Source organism: Xenopus laevis, chromosome 3S, assembly GCF_017654675.1.
Source record: "Xenopus laevis strain J_2021 chromosome 3S, Xenopus_laevis_v10.1, whole genome shotgun sequence".
Classification (NCBI taxonomy): domain Eukaryota; kingdom Metazoa; phylum Chordata; class Amphibia; order Anura; family Pipidae; genus Xenopus; species Xenopus laevis.
Genome location: NC_054376.1, coordinates 5961865 through 5977169, shown reverse-complemented (window position 1 = coordinate 5977169; position 15305 = coordinate 5961865). Strand labels below are relative to the sequence as shown.

Below are 15305 nucleotides of genomic sequence, written 5' to 3'. Positions count from 1 at the left end.
CCATTCAAGCACAGGATACACAGTAGATAACAGATAAGTACTACTATAGTTTATATAAACAAGCTGCTGTGTAGCCATGGGGGCAGCCATTCAAGCACAGGATACACAGTAGATAACAGATAAGTACTACTATAGTTTATATAAACAAGCTGCTGTGTAGCCATGGGGCAGCCATTCAAGCACAGGATACACAGTAGATAACAGATAAGTACTACTATAGTTTATATAAACAAGCTGCTGTGTAGCCATGGGGGCAGCCATTCAAGCACAGGATACACAGTAGATAACAGATAAGTACTACTATAGTTTATATAAACAAGCTGCTGTGTAGCCATGGGGGCAGCCATTCAAGCACAAGATACACAGTAGATAACAGATAAGTACTACTATAGTTTATATAAACAAGCTTCTGTGTAACCATGGGGGCAGCCATTCAAGCACAGGATACACAGTAGATAACAGATAAGTACTACTATAGTTTATATAAACAAGCTGCTGTGTAGCCATGGGGGCAGCCATTCAAGCACAGGATACACAGTAGATAACAGCAGCTTGTTTATATAAACTATAGTAGTACTTATCTGTGTAGCCATGGGGGCAGCCATTCTAGCACAGGATACACAGTAGATAATCTATAAACTATAGTAGGCTGATACTGTACTCACCTACTAGTAGGGTTGCCACCTGGCTGGTATTTTACAGGCCTGTAACTATGATGGTTGATCCCAATGTTATTAATAGGGAAAAAAGATAAATATATAGGAAGGCCGGTATTTTTTTCCAGAAAAGATGGCAACCCTACCTACTAGCATTACAGTATATAATGATCACGCTTTTATTTGGACAGATATTGGTCAGACAGGCCTTTTGTTTGGTCCAATAGGCTGATAAGCTGCTGAATGAGTCTGAAGGGGCCCATTCAGTAGCTTTGTTTTGGCCTGTTTATTGCACACTTTAACTTTGGTATTAACTGTAGTTCTAGTAAAATCTGTGTATAATGTCTGTCAAGCCTTGACGTGTTATAACTATATCTCTTATGTTGTGTTGCAGATTTTTCAGCTGACTCACCCTTTGATCCCTGGTGATGTAAGCCTGGCTCCTTCTGTTACCGTCCCCTCAGCGATTGTATCTCCCCCCATTCGTGCTGAAAATTTGTCCCAACCTGGCATCCATACCGGTGTAGCTCATCCTTATCCTGAGAGCAGCAATTTGTTTCCCCATGGAGTGGCCACTCCTCAGCCCACCGTTCCCATTACCCAGCCAGTGCCATCAGGAACCCAGCCGCAACCTGTCATAGAGGTATAGCTCCAATGCCTTTCCCATTCACTTTATAGCTCCATTATATGGCACCACTGTGCTTTATTTATGCTTCTCTTTTCCCCACACACCAGTGAATTCCAGCCAGTTAGAGGCATAGAAACACAAGCACATATTCTAGTGTGCATCATGGATGGTTTATTTATTGTATGTCTCTTATAAAATCTACAACACCCTCTGTTCTCCTTGCGACATTTTACTGGTGATTTTAATCTGCGGCTCATAAACAAAAACTAGAACCAGTCTGATCACTGTTGGGAAGGCAGAATGATGCAAAGCAAGATCTGTAATTGGCCACATGCACCGCACTTGGGTTGAAAGGCTAATGGCACGTTGCACGAGAGCTGCTTCGTTTTTTATAAATTTAGTTTGACCGCGCATTCTAGACTCTGACAGAAGTTTTCTTTTGTTTTTAGGGTTCACAGAGTAGCTCTCTGGCAATTTCCCAGGACACCCAGTCGTCTCCTCAAGCAACACAAGTCTCTTCTATGGACAGGTAAACAAATGAAAAGGAGGTGGCTGGTTGCAAGAGTCCTGCAGTGTTGCATCCATGATTGATTCAGAGTCCTGCAGTGTTGCATCCATGATTGATTCAGAGTCCTGCAGTGTTGCATCCATGATTGATTCAGAGTCCTGCAGTGTTGCATCCATGATTGATTCAGAGTCCTGCAGTGTTGCATCCATGATTGATTCAGAGTCCTGCAGTGTTGCATCCATGATTGATTCAGAGTCCTGCAGTGTTGCATCCATGATTGATTCAGAGTCGTGCAGTGTTGCATCCATGATTGATTCAGAGTCCTGCAGTGTTGCATCCATGATTGATTCAGAGTCCTGCAGTGTTGCATCCATGATTGATTCAGAGTCCTGCAGTGTTGCATCCATGATTGATTCAGAGTCCTGCAGTGTTGCATCCATGATTGATTCAGACACAGCAATAGAGCACCACTAGGCCTTTTGGCTAAGATCAAGTGTAGTATCTTCGGAGAAACACTTAATCCTCTTGCCAGGTGCGAAGCTTCATGAAAGCCCCCGGTTTTGTGCCCCCTACGTGGACTCATAACTGTCGAGCACATATGCACAATGCATTTTAAAGCTTTTTATGTTGCTTCATTTTCTGCTCCAGCATTTTGACCAGTAGATTTGGCCGCCAACCGGAGCCATATGACTCATTTTTGGCACTTACTTTTATAAAGTACTTACACTGTATTTATTCGAAAGCACTTTTTTATACATGTCTTTACATCAATCTTTTTCACGGCTTTTGGTGGCACATAGATTCTTTTTGGGCTCTGCCCTAGGGGAAGCTTCGGTGGAACCCAGAGTAAAGGGACTCAAAAGCACGATCCCGGGCTTTTAATAAAAAGAAAAAAGTAGTGCACCAAGGGTTTCGACACCATTTGCAACTGTGGGCAAAACACTTACACCCCCTGTCCTCAGGTCCCCCTCATTGAGCCCCTATCTTCGTTTTCCTTCAGCCGCACTGGGGGCCAGAGAGGGAAGTCGGAAGCCGATTCCAGGTTCTGTGCAAGGACTGGGACAGGGCTGGTGTGGCCCACCGGGATTTTCCCCAGTGTCCCGTCTGCCCAGTCCGACACTGACCTAAATGGGAATGAGGTGCAAGCACATCTACACCTGATAGTTGTCATGTGAAAACTTGCTTGTGTGCTATTGCCATACAGTGAATGTGATGCTGCCATAAGTTTCTGTTTATTATTTATTACATGTTGAATATATTTTATCTTGTCTAGTGCTCATTCAGATGTGGCCTCAGGGCTGAGTGATGGAAACGAGGGCAGCGCTGCCTCTGGCGGGAGACACGAAGGCCGAACCACAAAACGGCATTATAGGAAATCCGTGAGAAGTCGCTCCAGGAACGAGAAAACTGCGCGGCCTAAACTTCGAATCCTTAATGTACGTTGTATGCAGATTGGCTGCCATTTCTTAAAATTCCACTACATGACCACATACATTTGTATATAGTTTGTTCAGAATAATCGCAGTACAATCACTGAAAGTCAATGAATATGTAACCGCTCCAGACTCACCACCTCGCAATGTTTTTCTCCATTCAGCTCATAGCCTATGATTAAGGAAGGGTCTCCCGAAACCCGTCAGGCAATGTAGATCCTCGATCTGTTGCAATAAAGAATCTGTTCTTTTATCCGGAGTGCCGCCTGATCTATATGTTGATTGGATTCCAATATCACTAACCTGATCAATCGCTGTTTTTGGTAGAAATTATATTTCTACATATTCAATAATTTACTAGTAGGTGTAGTAGAGTAATCGGAACCAACAAACCCAACAGTCATGCCATGTTTATGCTGATTCTGTGTAATCATTAATTGAGGCTTGTTCCAAAAATGTTTTGCTCTAAATAGCAATGTTCACAATAACAGCTTGTTTCAAATAATAGCAGTGTGGAGTTCAATTAGTGAGCTCATTCATTCTGGGAAAAAACAGGAGTCAATTCCGGCCCTTATTTAAGGAAGGAAGGAGCAAATGTTGTGCTGCTGGTTATAGTGCATTTCTTTCTGAAAATCGGACTCAAATGGCTCCTTCCACACATTGTTCAGAAGAACAGCGGACTTTGATTGAAAAGCTGATTGGAGAGGGGGAAACATATAAAGAAGTGCAGAAAATGATCAGCTGCTCAGCTAAAATGATCTCAAATGCTTTAAAATGGCACCAAAACCTGAAAGACGTGGAAGAAAAGTGAAAACGACCATTGGAATGGATAGAAGAATAGCCAAAATGGCAAAGACTCAGCCAATGATCAGCTCCAGGAAGATGAAAGAAGGAGTGACGTTACCTGTGATACTGTTACAATTAGAAGACACCTATGTGAAGCCAAGCTATCGGCAAGAAGCCCCCCGCAAAGTCCCATTGTTGAAAAAAATACGTGTGCTGAAGAGCTTACAATTTGCCAAAGAACACATTGACTGGCCTGAAGAGAAATGGCCCAACATTTTGTGGACTGATGAAAGCAAGATTGTTCTTTTTGGGTCTAGGGGCCACAGACAGTTTTTCAGACTGAATTGAAGTCACAGTACAGAGTGAAGCCGGGGGCACAAACATCATGATATTTGGATGACTATGGTGTTGGGCCTATTTATCACATACCAGGGATCATGGATCAGTTTCAATACAAATACTTGAAGAGCTCATGTTGCCTTATGCTCAAGAGGAAATGTCCTTGAAATGGGAGTTTCAACAAGACAACGACCCCAAACCAGTAAACCAGCAACATCTTGGTTCCACACCAACAAGACGTTATGGAGGGGCCCAATCCCAGCACCTTAATCCAATAGAAAACTTGAGGGATGACATGGGTTGTGAGGCAAAAGCAAGAAATGCATTTGGAATTGTGGAAGAGGTTGTTGGAAGTTGGTGGAGTCCATACAACACAGATGTGCAGCACAAACACTGTTATACAACTCAATATTAGTTCAGTCATTCAAAGGAAAACAACAGCTTGGAACATCTTTCACTTTATACAGTCAATGAGTTTGGAATGGAAAATGCAGGGACTGATATTTGTTGAAACAGCCTAATATTCCCTTTTCTTTGCTTTCTGTAAAGGAATAACACAAAATGATCACATTTTCTTCATGTTGTGATTTGGAATAGAATGTGCAGTGTTCCCAATGTATTTGCCTGTATGGAAATAAAAGCTATTTAGTAAAATTTATAGTCACTATTAAACGCACTGCTATTATTCGGGAAATACACGGGGCACACCCTAATACTTAAATGTGTCTTACAGGTTTCCAACAAAGGGGATCGTGTTGTAGAGTGTCAGCTGGAGACTCATAACCGCAAGATGGTCACCTTCAAATTCGACTTAGATGGAGACAATCCGGAAGAGATTGCAACTATAATGGTGAGTCCCATTTAAAGCAAAAGCAAACGTATAACTGCTGTCTGTCATTATCTCTGGTTTATACCAGGATGGACTATTTGATGCTACATAAAACTGACCTCTATAATATGTATTTAACAATTAAGTCATAACTGTGGGGAATAATGTGTCATTTTGTGGTCCTTGAGTGACTTCACCCAATAGACATTTTCTCCTAGCTGGAGAGAGTAGGTGCTTAGGTCTCTGTAGTTGGCCATACACTGAAGGGAAAATACTTTTGGCACCCTCTAGTGAATCCAGTATTTTTATTGCCCTGGCTTGGTGCTCCTTTAAGGACAAAACTGTACTGGCTTCCCACATACTGAGCTTGAATTGATCATTCCCCCGGGACCAGTTTATACAGCTTGTGCCGTCCTTATCCCTCTGTCATTTTCACACTTGCATGGGAGACATGGGACTTCCTGACTTAAGTCACCTATACATGGACATATATGCTGCTGACTTCATCTGGAGGGGCCAAATTAATTTTGTATGTCATTTGCCTAAGGTCAGTGGTTCCAGAACTGTAATAGTCCTCTTCAGTCACAGGGTAGAGCAGTGGCGGGCAGGGGATTGCAGCCTAAAAGTATTAGTGGGAGATTTGGGGATAATACATATTAGGAAAGATTTGAGAAAGGTTTCTAATTGTTTTCCTAAGCAGCAGAACATCAGAGCAGCCTCTTTCTTTCTCCTGACAACTTCCTTGACTACTTGGTGGTCAGACTGGTCAGAAACTGCTTAGGAAAACAATTAGAAACCTTTCTCAAATCTTTCCTAAGCAGAAGAACATCAGAGTAGCCTCTTTCTTTCTCCTGACAACTTCCTTGACTACTTGGTGGTCAGACAGGTCAGAAACTGACCAGCAGGTGGCGCTGTTGGAACACAATTCATTCATATTAACAGCACATGTATCCCTTAATATCTTGGAATCAAAAGAAAATAAATAATGAATGTAAATGACAAAAGTGCTTAGAATAACACTCTCATCAATTTTACATTCACTTATTTTAAAGGCTTACTTATCCTGTAATAACACTGCAAGTCTAGGAAGGCGAAAAATCCGGCAACCATTTCCCTAGGCAGCTTATTCTCAATAGCCATAGATATTCCAGCAGAGAAAACATGATCTGCTGCCTTCTGCCCCATGTCTGCAAATGCACCGACAGGCATGGAATCTGCTGCCACAGACCTGAGCAAATCCTAAATCCAACATTCTGGTTAGAGATCAAAGTAAAGGTGGCCATACACCTTGACGATGTCGCCAAACTAGCGGATCGCTCCCCGATATTCCCACATTGCAGTGGTCGATAGTGGGCCCTAGGGCCGAATGATCGGATCATAATGCATCCGAAACAGGCGGTCGTATCGCATAAATGCACAGATGCAGCCACGATCCAACTGGATTTTTTAACCTGCCTGAAAGAGATCTGGCCGACATTCGGGCAGATATCGAACGTGGAAGCCTGTCGGATGGCCCCCCACACACGGGCCAATAAACTGCCAACTCAGTCTGTGGGCAGCTTTTATCGGCCCGTGTATGGGGGGGCCTCTAGTTTAAACTTTACAGGAGGATGTGAATTTGGAGAAACCCTCATTCAGCAGAAAATAAAATGCTGTTTAAGTGTATTAATTAAAGGTATCCGCGACGTCTTGTATTTACCTGTGTATTTGTGTATTTGCCTCCAGGTGCAGAATGTGTTTATTTTGGCCACAGAGAGGGAATCGTTTGTAGAGCAAGTGAAAGATATCATAGAGAAGGCAGACGAGATGTTGAGCGAAGACGTGAATGTGGAGCCAGAAGGAGAACAGGGAGCAGAAAGTATACAAATCAAGGATGATGTATATTACACAGAATCACAGGTATGAACCCAAACACCGGCCAGTTCTTGAAGCCTTTCATTTATTTTCATCTTTCAAGTAAAACTTGAACCCTGCAATGAACAGGCATATCATTAAAGCAGCAACATTTCTTTCATTTACAGAAGATGAATTATGAATTTAGAACTCCAGATCCTGTATATTACTTACCCCAGACTTCAGGTACATGGATTTCATTTAGTAACAAGTTATTTAATGACTATAACCATCAAGGCTTCTAGTTTACACCTTTCTGCAATTCACATGCAGGGTCTCTTGTGCCAAGGATTTAATTCTGCCATCAGTTTATATATTTTCCTCTTATACAGCAGGTCTTGTTCCCAGCGCTGTCACGCAAGTTGTTCACTCCGCTGGTAGACGGTTTATTGTCAGTCCGGTTCCTGAAAGTCGCCTGAAAGAGCAGTCGTTCTTCGGTGCTTTGTCACAGGACCCTCCGCTACCAGGTAAGTGTTCCAAAAGACAATGATGTGGTTAGAAAAAGATGGGGGGAGGAGAAAGGTACCCCTTCAGACCTCCTGGTAGTAAGACTGATGAGTTAATAGGAATACATTCACATTATTTTTTCGGTCTTGGCTACTATGTCCGTTTGGTTTTGTGACATTAGAACAAGTCTATGTTGGGGCAGTAGGTGAGTAGAATGTTCAGTAAATAACATTTCTTTATTTCTATAAAGTAACCTCTGTGGCTTCTTTTTTTTCCCCTCAGTCTCTGTTGCACATGGTCCAGGGATGAATCTGTCTCATTCTGCCTCCTCCGTGAGCCTCCAACAAGCCTTTGCAGAGATGCGTCAATCACAGATGACCGAGGGTCCTAGCACAGCTCCTCCCATTTTTAACCAAACGGGACCCCCATTTCCACTATCCATGACTAGTCTGGTGGCAACTCTGCCTACTAATGCAATGCCTATCCTCCAGGCAGCCCCTGTGATCCCCAGTAACTTACCTTCTGCTGTGCCTCAACCACTGGTGGAGGTGAATGTCCCCCAAGCTCCTGAGAGGATAATTGCTGGAGTGGGACCAACTAGCAGTGCCCCAAGCACCTTGTCCCCTCCACTAATTGCAGTATCCAACCAGCCCCCAGAGGTGATACCAGGTGTGTCTGTAGCTGCTGTTGCATCACTTCCTGTGACATCACTTCCCGTGACACCACTTCCCGTGACACCACTTCCTTCTTTGCCCATCGTGAGTGGTGTTCCTGTGGGAACTGCAGTCCTGACCTCACCCCCAACACTCAGCTCAGTCAGTACAATGGGCACTATCCCACCAACTGTCACATCTCCTCCAGTGCCGCAGGTAGTGGCTAGTGTTGCCGGGAGCCTGCCTCACTCCTCAGTCTCTGCTCCTCTTACACTTAGCAGTGTTGCTCCACCTCAGGTCCCGCTTTGCAGCAGTAGCTCTGTTCCAAGCTTTGTAGAAAGTGTCAGCGCCCCGCTAGATACGAGCAGAAAGGCGGCAGAAGTCACCACGGTAATGAGCACAACTGGCTTATCTCTGCCCATCTCTGCTCCTCTGACCTATGCTGGGGTTGCAGCATCAGGCATTACAGGAGCTGGAGGGCAACCTGGGGTGCCCGCTTCTCATCTCCCACAGGGTGTGGCTTCAACACCCGTTGTATCCCAGACTGTGGGTGTTGTGGCCACGCCCCTCTCATCCCTTCCTCCCATTCCTGGAGGCAGCCAATCAGGATCCAGTATACCCACAATGCAACACACGTTAGCCCATGGCCAACCCCAGCCCACCCCTCTTCCCAACCAGCCCCATACACACCTTGTAGAGGGTGACGCAGATACCCTGCCTAAACCTGGCATAGACGATATCAAAACCCTCGAGGAGAAGCTGAGGTCACTGTTCAGTGAACATGGAAGTGCAGGGGCCCCCCATGGACTCACCCCGTCAGAAACTCAAATGGGCTTAGATGGGGCCCCCCTGCCAGGCCCTTCTACAGGTAACACAACTCAGACCAAGCCTGCAGCCTCCACTTCACCACCAACCAGCTTGCCTTTAGGGCCACCTGGGCTACCGGTCATGAGTCAGACACCCGGACAAACCGCTACACCCGTCACCTACGTGTCTGCGGCAGGAGGATCTGTAGCCACCGCTAAAGCTGCCTCCCCACCCTCCAAACCACCTCTCAGTAGGGTGCCGGTAAGGACACGTCCTTCAAACATCTCATTTACTGTCTGTACAAAATCAGAGTGTAAATAAATCATTAGAAATGTGTAGAAAAGTCAATGCTAGAAAGGTTCTAAACCCCGGATTAAAGGGGGGATTATTCCTAATGAAACTATTGTGGACACTTTTACACTAAGGCAATTTCACTGAACCTTTTTATTTTCATTTTTCAACTTTTTGTTTATTTTCCACTCTCTAACTTGGAATTTTATAGTCACGTGGACCACAGCTCCTTTTCTAAAGAGTATATTCCACTTAAAGGAGAAATAAAGCCTAACTAAAGAAGTAGGTAGAAATGTTGTACATGATGTTTTGTGCTTCTGTACCAGCCCAAGGCAACCACAGCCCTTTAGCAGTAAAGATCTGTGTCTCCAAAGATGCCCCAGTAGCTCCCCATCTTCTTTTCTGCTGATTCACTGATTCACATGCTCTGTGCTGCTGTCACTTACTGAGCTTAGGGAGCCACTCACAATATACAGTACACATAGAATAGAAATGTCACAATATAAGGCTGATTAGTAATTAATACACATAATTACTACATGGCAGCACAGAAACCATTGCAATTAGCATCAGAATTGAATAATCAGCAAACCTGTAGCATCAGCTTATATTACAGCCAGGGAAGCTCATTTTCTGCTGGATAATTAGTGACGAGCCCTAAGCTTAGCTTCTCAACAGCCAATCAGAGCCCACTGAGCATGTGAGTGTCACAGACACTTTCCAAGATGGTGACCCCCTGTGACAAGTTTGAAGTCCTGGATCATTGCTGCTATTGACAAGCTCAAACTTTAGCCTCGTGCAATAAGTTCACTTTATAAAATATGCCTTTTTAGCCACATTCATTCTTAGGGTTTAGTTCTCCTTTAAATGCCCAGTTCATACATCTAATAGACTTTAATACAATGTGCAATACTAATGTTTTTTATTCTTTGGCAACAGGCCTATATTTATTTCTGTTCTATGGGTGGGGAGAACAGACAGCTGTATCTCTTAGAGGGTCTGACTGTAAAGTATTCACAAGAGATCGACTGGCTGTCATTGAGACACTCCGGCCATCATCTCGCTCTTCTTAATTTTTCATTCATCATCACTAACGAGAGGGGGGGTCATTCATCGGCTAACATTGGTGTCTGCAGAAATGAAACACTGCAAGATATTTGTATGTCATCACATAGTTGCAATTGATATGCACGCAGACAGACAATATATATATATTTCTCAATACATTAATACAGTTGAGTTCAAGTCCATTATATATGGTAGTTAATGTGCCGGATATAACTGTTAAAGGATAAGTAAACCTTTACAATAAGTGAATGTAAAATTGATGAGGGGGCTATTCTTAGTACTTTTGCAATTGACATTTTTTATTTATTTTCTTTTAATTCCAAGATATTAAGGGATACATGTGCTGTTAATATGAATGAATTTTGTTACAACATCGCCACCTGCTGGTCAGTTTCTGATCAGTCTGACCGCCAAGTATACAAATATATAAATACTGTATGTGACTAAAGGTGGCCATAGATGTAGAGATCCACTCATTTGTCAATGTCACCAAACGAGTGGATCTGTCCCGGATATGCCCACATTGAAGTGGACGATATCGGGCTGATCTAATCGTGGGCCCTAGGGCCCAATGATCGGATCATAATGCATCTGGTACGGGCGGTCACATCTCTGGACCATATACACGAACATATGCGGCCGTAATCCAACGGAATTTTTTAACCTGCCCGATCGAGATCTGACTGACACACGGGCGAATAAGCTGCCAGTCTGTCGGCAGCTTTTATCGGCACGTACATGGGGGCCTTAAGTGTCCCTGGTAGATATGAAACGCGTCAGGCCTTGGTTCTTAATTATGGAGAATAAAATGTAAGCCTTTTACAATCTGACTCCAGCTTTAATACTTTGTGAGTCCAGACTTATGCCAGCTTCTTTTGAGGTTTCCTGGTGACCACCAAGTAGTCAAGGAAGTTGTCAGGAGAAAGAAAGAGGCTGCTCTGATGTTCTTCTGCTTAGGAAAGATTTGAGAAAGGTTTCTAATTGTTTTCCTAAGCAGAAGCACATCAGAGCAGCCTCTTTCTTTCTCCTGACAACTTCCTTGACTACTTGGTGGTCAGACTGATCAGAAACTGACCAGCAGGTGGCGCTGTTGGAACAAAATTCATTCATATTAACAGCACATGTATCCCTTAATATCTTGGAATAAAAAGAGAATAAATAATGGATGTAAAGGACAAAAGTGCTTAGAATAACACTCTCATCAATTTTACAATCACTTATTTTAAAGGATTACTTATCCTTTAATGTGCTGGCTATAGCTGTTAAAGGAACCGACTAAACAGGTAGGATGACAACAGTGCTACAACCTTCGTTTATTTTCATGCTGGTTAATTAGACTAGATAGATACACCTCTGTAGTGATTATTTACATATTTAGCTGCAGTGTATAGATATATATATGACTAGTGTCTCATGTAGATGCCTTTCCCTATCTGTAGGTGACCACGGCAGGGGCCGAAACCCTATCAGGCAGTCTTTCTGGTGAACAACTGCCTCCTCCTCTTCCAGGACCTTCACTAACTCAGGTGCAGCATGGACCTCCTCTTTTCCATTCCATATAACACCTTATGAATGACTGCTTGTGCATGCCCTAGTCTTCCTCTTTGTATTTCTCCTCCTTCATCTTAACCGGACCACGGAACACGGCAACTACTAATGACAAAAAAGCCCAACCAACAGCCAGGGGATGAAATATAAGAATTAGGAAGAGAAGCTGTTTTAGCCATGAGATATTTGTGTTTGCCCAGTGGACCCCGAGTCCTCTCCCTTTGGGAGTTTACATGTAGTCCTTCTCATTTCAGTCCCAGCAGCCTCTAGAAGACCTGGATTTCCAGCTGAGAAGAACGTTGAGCCCTGACACTGTCCCTATTCCCTCTGCACCAGTATTTGTGAGTGTGAAGGAAGTGAGGGTTTCCTCCATGGATAAACTCATTGACAATCCCTAAAAACTGCAGGGTCTTTTGTTTCATACTTAAAGGATAATTAAACCTTGAAAATAAGTGAATGTAGAATCGAAAGATATTAAGGGATACATGTGCTGTTAATATGAATGAATTTTGTTCCAACAGCGCCACCTGCTGGTCAGTTTCTGATCAGTCTGACCACCAAGTAGTCAAGGAAGTTGTCAGGAGAAAGAAAGAGTCTGCTCTGATGTTCTTCTGCTTAGGAAAACAATTAGAAACCTTTCTCAAATCTTTCCTAAGCAGAAGAACATCAGAGCAGCCTCTTTCTTTCTCCTGACAACTTCCTTGACTACTTGGTGGTCAGACTGGTCAGAAACTGACCAGCAGGTGGCGCTGTTGGAACAAAATTCATTCATATTAACAGCACATGTATCCCTTAATATCTTGGAATAAAAAGAAAATAAAAAATGAATGTAAATAACAAAAGTGCTTAGAATTACACTCTCATCATTTCTGCATTCACTTATTTTCAAGGTTTACTTATCCTTTAAGTACAGGTAAGAACAGATCAAGCTGTGTGTCCTGTTACTGATCGCTGGATTTTTTATCTCGTGCTCCATGAACAATATAGTGTAGAGGGTGGCGCTCTTGCACTTGCACCCCCAGGATAATATATTACACCTTATACATTTGGGGCTTCTGTTCCAGCTCAAGACCCCCACAGTACTTTAAGCAGGGAGGATCTGTTGCTCTGAAGAAGCTCCCCATCTTCTGATGATAACCAGCGCTTATAGGACGTGACCTCATTCTCTGATCAATAATCTAATGGTCACGGCTAGGGCCACACGGGGGCCGAAATCCGCTAATTGACATACACTGGTTGACTCCAGCCCTGCCGCGGGCAGTTGCCTCATTCAGTAGAACAGATTTCAACTCAAAATGCAGAGACTCGCGGTTCTTCACCAAAATCCACCAAGTCTGTTCATGTCAAAGTCTTTTCAACCCTTCTGAATGTGAAAAAAAGATCAGGCTACTGCTCGTGGCATATTTCAGCCCCCGGTGTGGCCTTAGCCTATCCGTAAAGCTCACGGAGCCTGCGCTGCTGAAACTGACAATGATCCAATGGGGAGCATCTGGGGAAGGCCTGAATCATTACTAGTATAGGGGCCATATTGCTAAAGTTTAGTTTTCCTTTAAAGGGTAAGTAAACCTTTAAAATAAGTGTTATTCTAATTACTTTTGTCATTAACATACCTTATTTATTTTCTTTTTATTCCAAGATATTAAGGGATACATGTGCTGTTAATATGAATGAATTTTGTTCCAACAGCGCCACCTGCTGGTCAGTTTCTGATCAGTCTGACCACCAAGTAGTCAAGGAAGTTGTCAGGAGAAAGAAAGAGGCTGCTCTGATGTTCTTCTGCTTAGGAAAGATTTGAGAAAGGTTTCTAATTGTTTTCCTAAGCAGAAGAACATCAGAGCAGCCTCTTTCTTTCTCCTGACAACTTCCTTGACTACTTGGTGGTCAGACTGGTGAGAAACTGACCAGCAGGTGGCGCTGTTGGAACAAAATTCATTCATATTAACAGCACATGTATCCCTTAATATCTTGGAATAAAAAGAAAATAAATAATGAATGTCAATGACAAAAGTACTTAAAATATCACTCTCAATAATTTTACATTCACTTATTTTTAAGGTTTACTTATTCTTTAAACACAGCTTTAAAGGGGTGGTTCACCTTCAGGTTAACTTTTAGTATGTTATAGAATGGCCAATTCTAAGCAAATTTTTTCATTATTTTTTTTTTATATAGTTTATGAATTATTTGCCTTCTACTGACTCTTTCTATCATTCAAAATGGGGGTCACTGACCCCATCTAACAACAAATCCTCTCTAAAGCTACACATTCATTGTTATTGCTACTTTTTATTACTCATCTTTCTGTTCCGACCCTCCCCTATTCATATTCCAGTCTCTTATTCATATCAATGCATGGTTGCTAGGGGAATTTGGACCCTAGCAACCAGATGGCTGAAAATGCAACCTGGAGAGCTGCTGAATAAAAAGCTAAATAACTCAAAAAACACAAATAATAAAAAATGAAAACCAATTGCAAATTGTCTCCCAATGTCACTCTCTACATCATACTAAAAGTTAACTCAAGGGTGACGAACCCCTTTAATATATAATATAACTTAATATAATTTTTTTTATTTTTAGAGTAGTTTGTTTCCCTTTAAAGTGCTTTGTGTGTGTGTGTGTGTTTGCACTTTAGTTAGGACCAAGTTCATAGTTTTGTTATAACTCACTTTATTCTCTCTATTCGCAGCCTGTGCAAAGTGTAGCAGCAAATGTCAGCTCAGCCTCGCAGCCCTCTGTCTCAGGTAAGTCCAGGCAGCAATTCTCTGTACTTGTGTATAAAGTCCCCCCATCTCCCCCGGAGTCGTAGATTCGGGGTAAATAAAGAGCGCGGCAGAATAACCCGGGTCTCTCAGTGAAGACACTGGAGCAAACCAAACCTTTAACTGGAGACGGATAGAAATTCTCAGCAGCAAATGAAAACACTATATTGGCATTTGTTCTAAGTATATTTGGGACATCAAGGCTGTGTACATCCCCCAAATCTTTAACTGACCCCCAAGATGGGCTTCCAGGTGTATCTAGTAGAGCAAAGAGGCCTCCTTGTGTAATGCGTCCCTAACTGGCCTTTAGGCTCCCCCGAGCAGCTCTCTATGACCGTTGTATGACAGTTGGGCTGTTTCACCTGTGTAACCCAATGATTTATTGATGTGCCACATTTTTTACAAAAAAACAAAACATTTTTTGAAATGTCTTCCAGAATTGCCAAAACCGATTGTTGGAGAGGCAGAGACCGGCTTGAATATCCAAAAAATGGGCCGGTTTCAGGTATGGCTCGTGTTGATGGAACCTTTCTTCTATTTTCTATTGCAGTTTTATAAAGGTTCCAGGTCTTTGCTCTTCTTCCTGGTTGGACAGGTATGGGACACGTTATCCAGAATGCTCAGGACCTGGGGTTTTCCAGATAACGGATCTTTCTG

General features: G+C 42.9%; 1 protein-coding gene across 13 annotated transcripts in view; it reads left to right on the top strand.

The window, feature by feature from the left end:
- wnk1.S (WNK lysine deficient protein kinase 1 S homeolog) overlaps positions 1-15305 on the top strand; it is a 120069-nt gene that overhangs the window by 91773 nt on the left and 12991 nt on the right. For 7 of the 13 annotated variants that reach the window (XM_041587934.1, XM_041587932.1, XM_041587938.1 and 4 more), the window contains 12 exons: positions 1051-1299; positions 1734-1813; positions 3066-3228; positions 5084-5200; positions 6905-7078; positions 7201-7258; positions 7405-7539; positions 7802-9240; positions 11778-11864; positions 12141-12227; positions 14576-14630; positions 15086-15153. In XM_041587934.1, coding sequence (XP_041443868.1) covers positions 1051-1299; positions 1734-1813; positions 3066-3228; positions 5084-5200; positions 6905-7078; positions 7201-7258; positions 7405-7539; positions 7802-9240; positions 11778-11864; positions 12141-12227; positions 14576-14630; positions 15086-15153 — 2712 coding nt within the window. The remainder of the gene's footprint in view (positions 1-1050; positions 1300-1733; positions 1814-3065; positions 3229-5083; positions 5201-6904; positions 7079-7200; positions 7259-7404; positions 7540-7801; positions 9241-11777; positions 11865-12140; positions 12228-14575; positions 14631-15085; positions 15154-15305) is intronic. The other 6 variants (XM_041587933.1, XM_041587941.1, XM_041587945.1 and 3 more) reach the window with 3 other exon arrangements.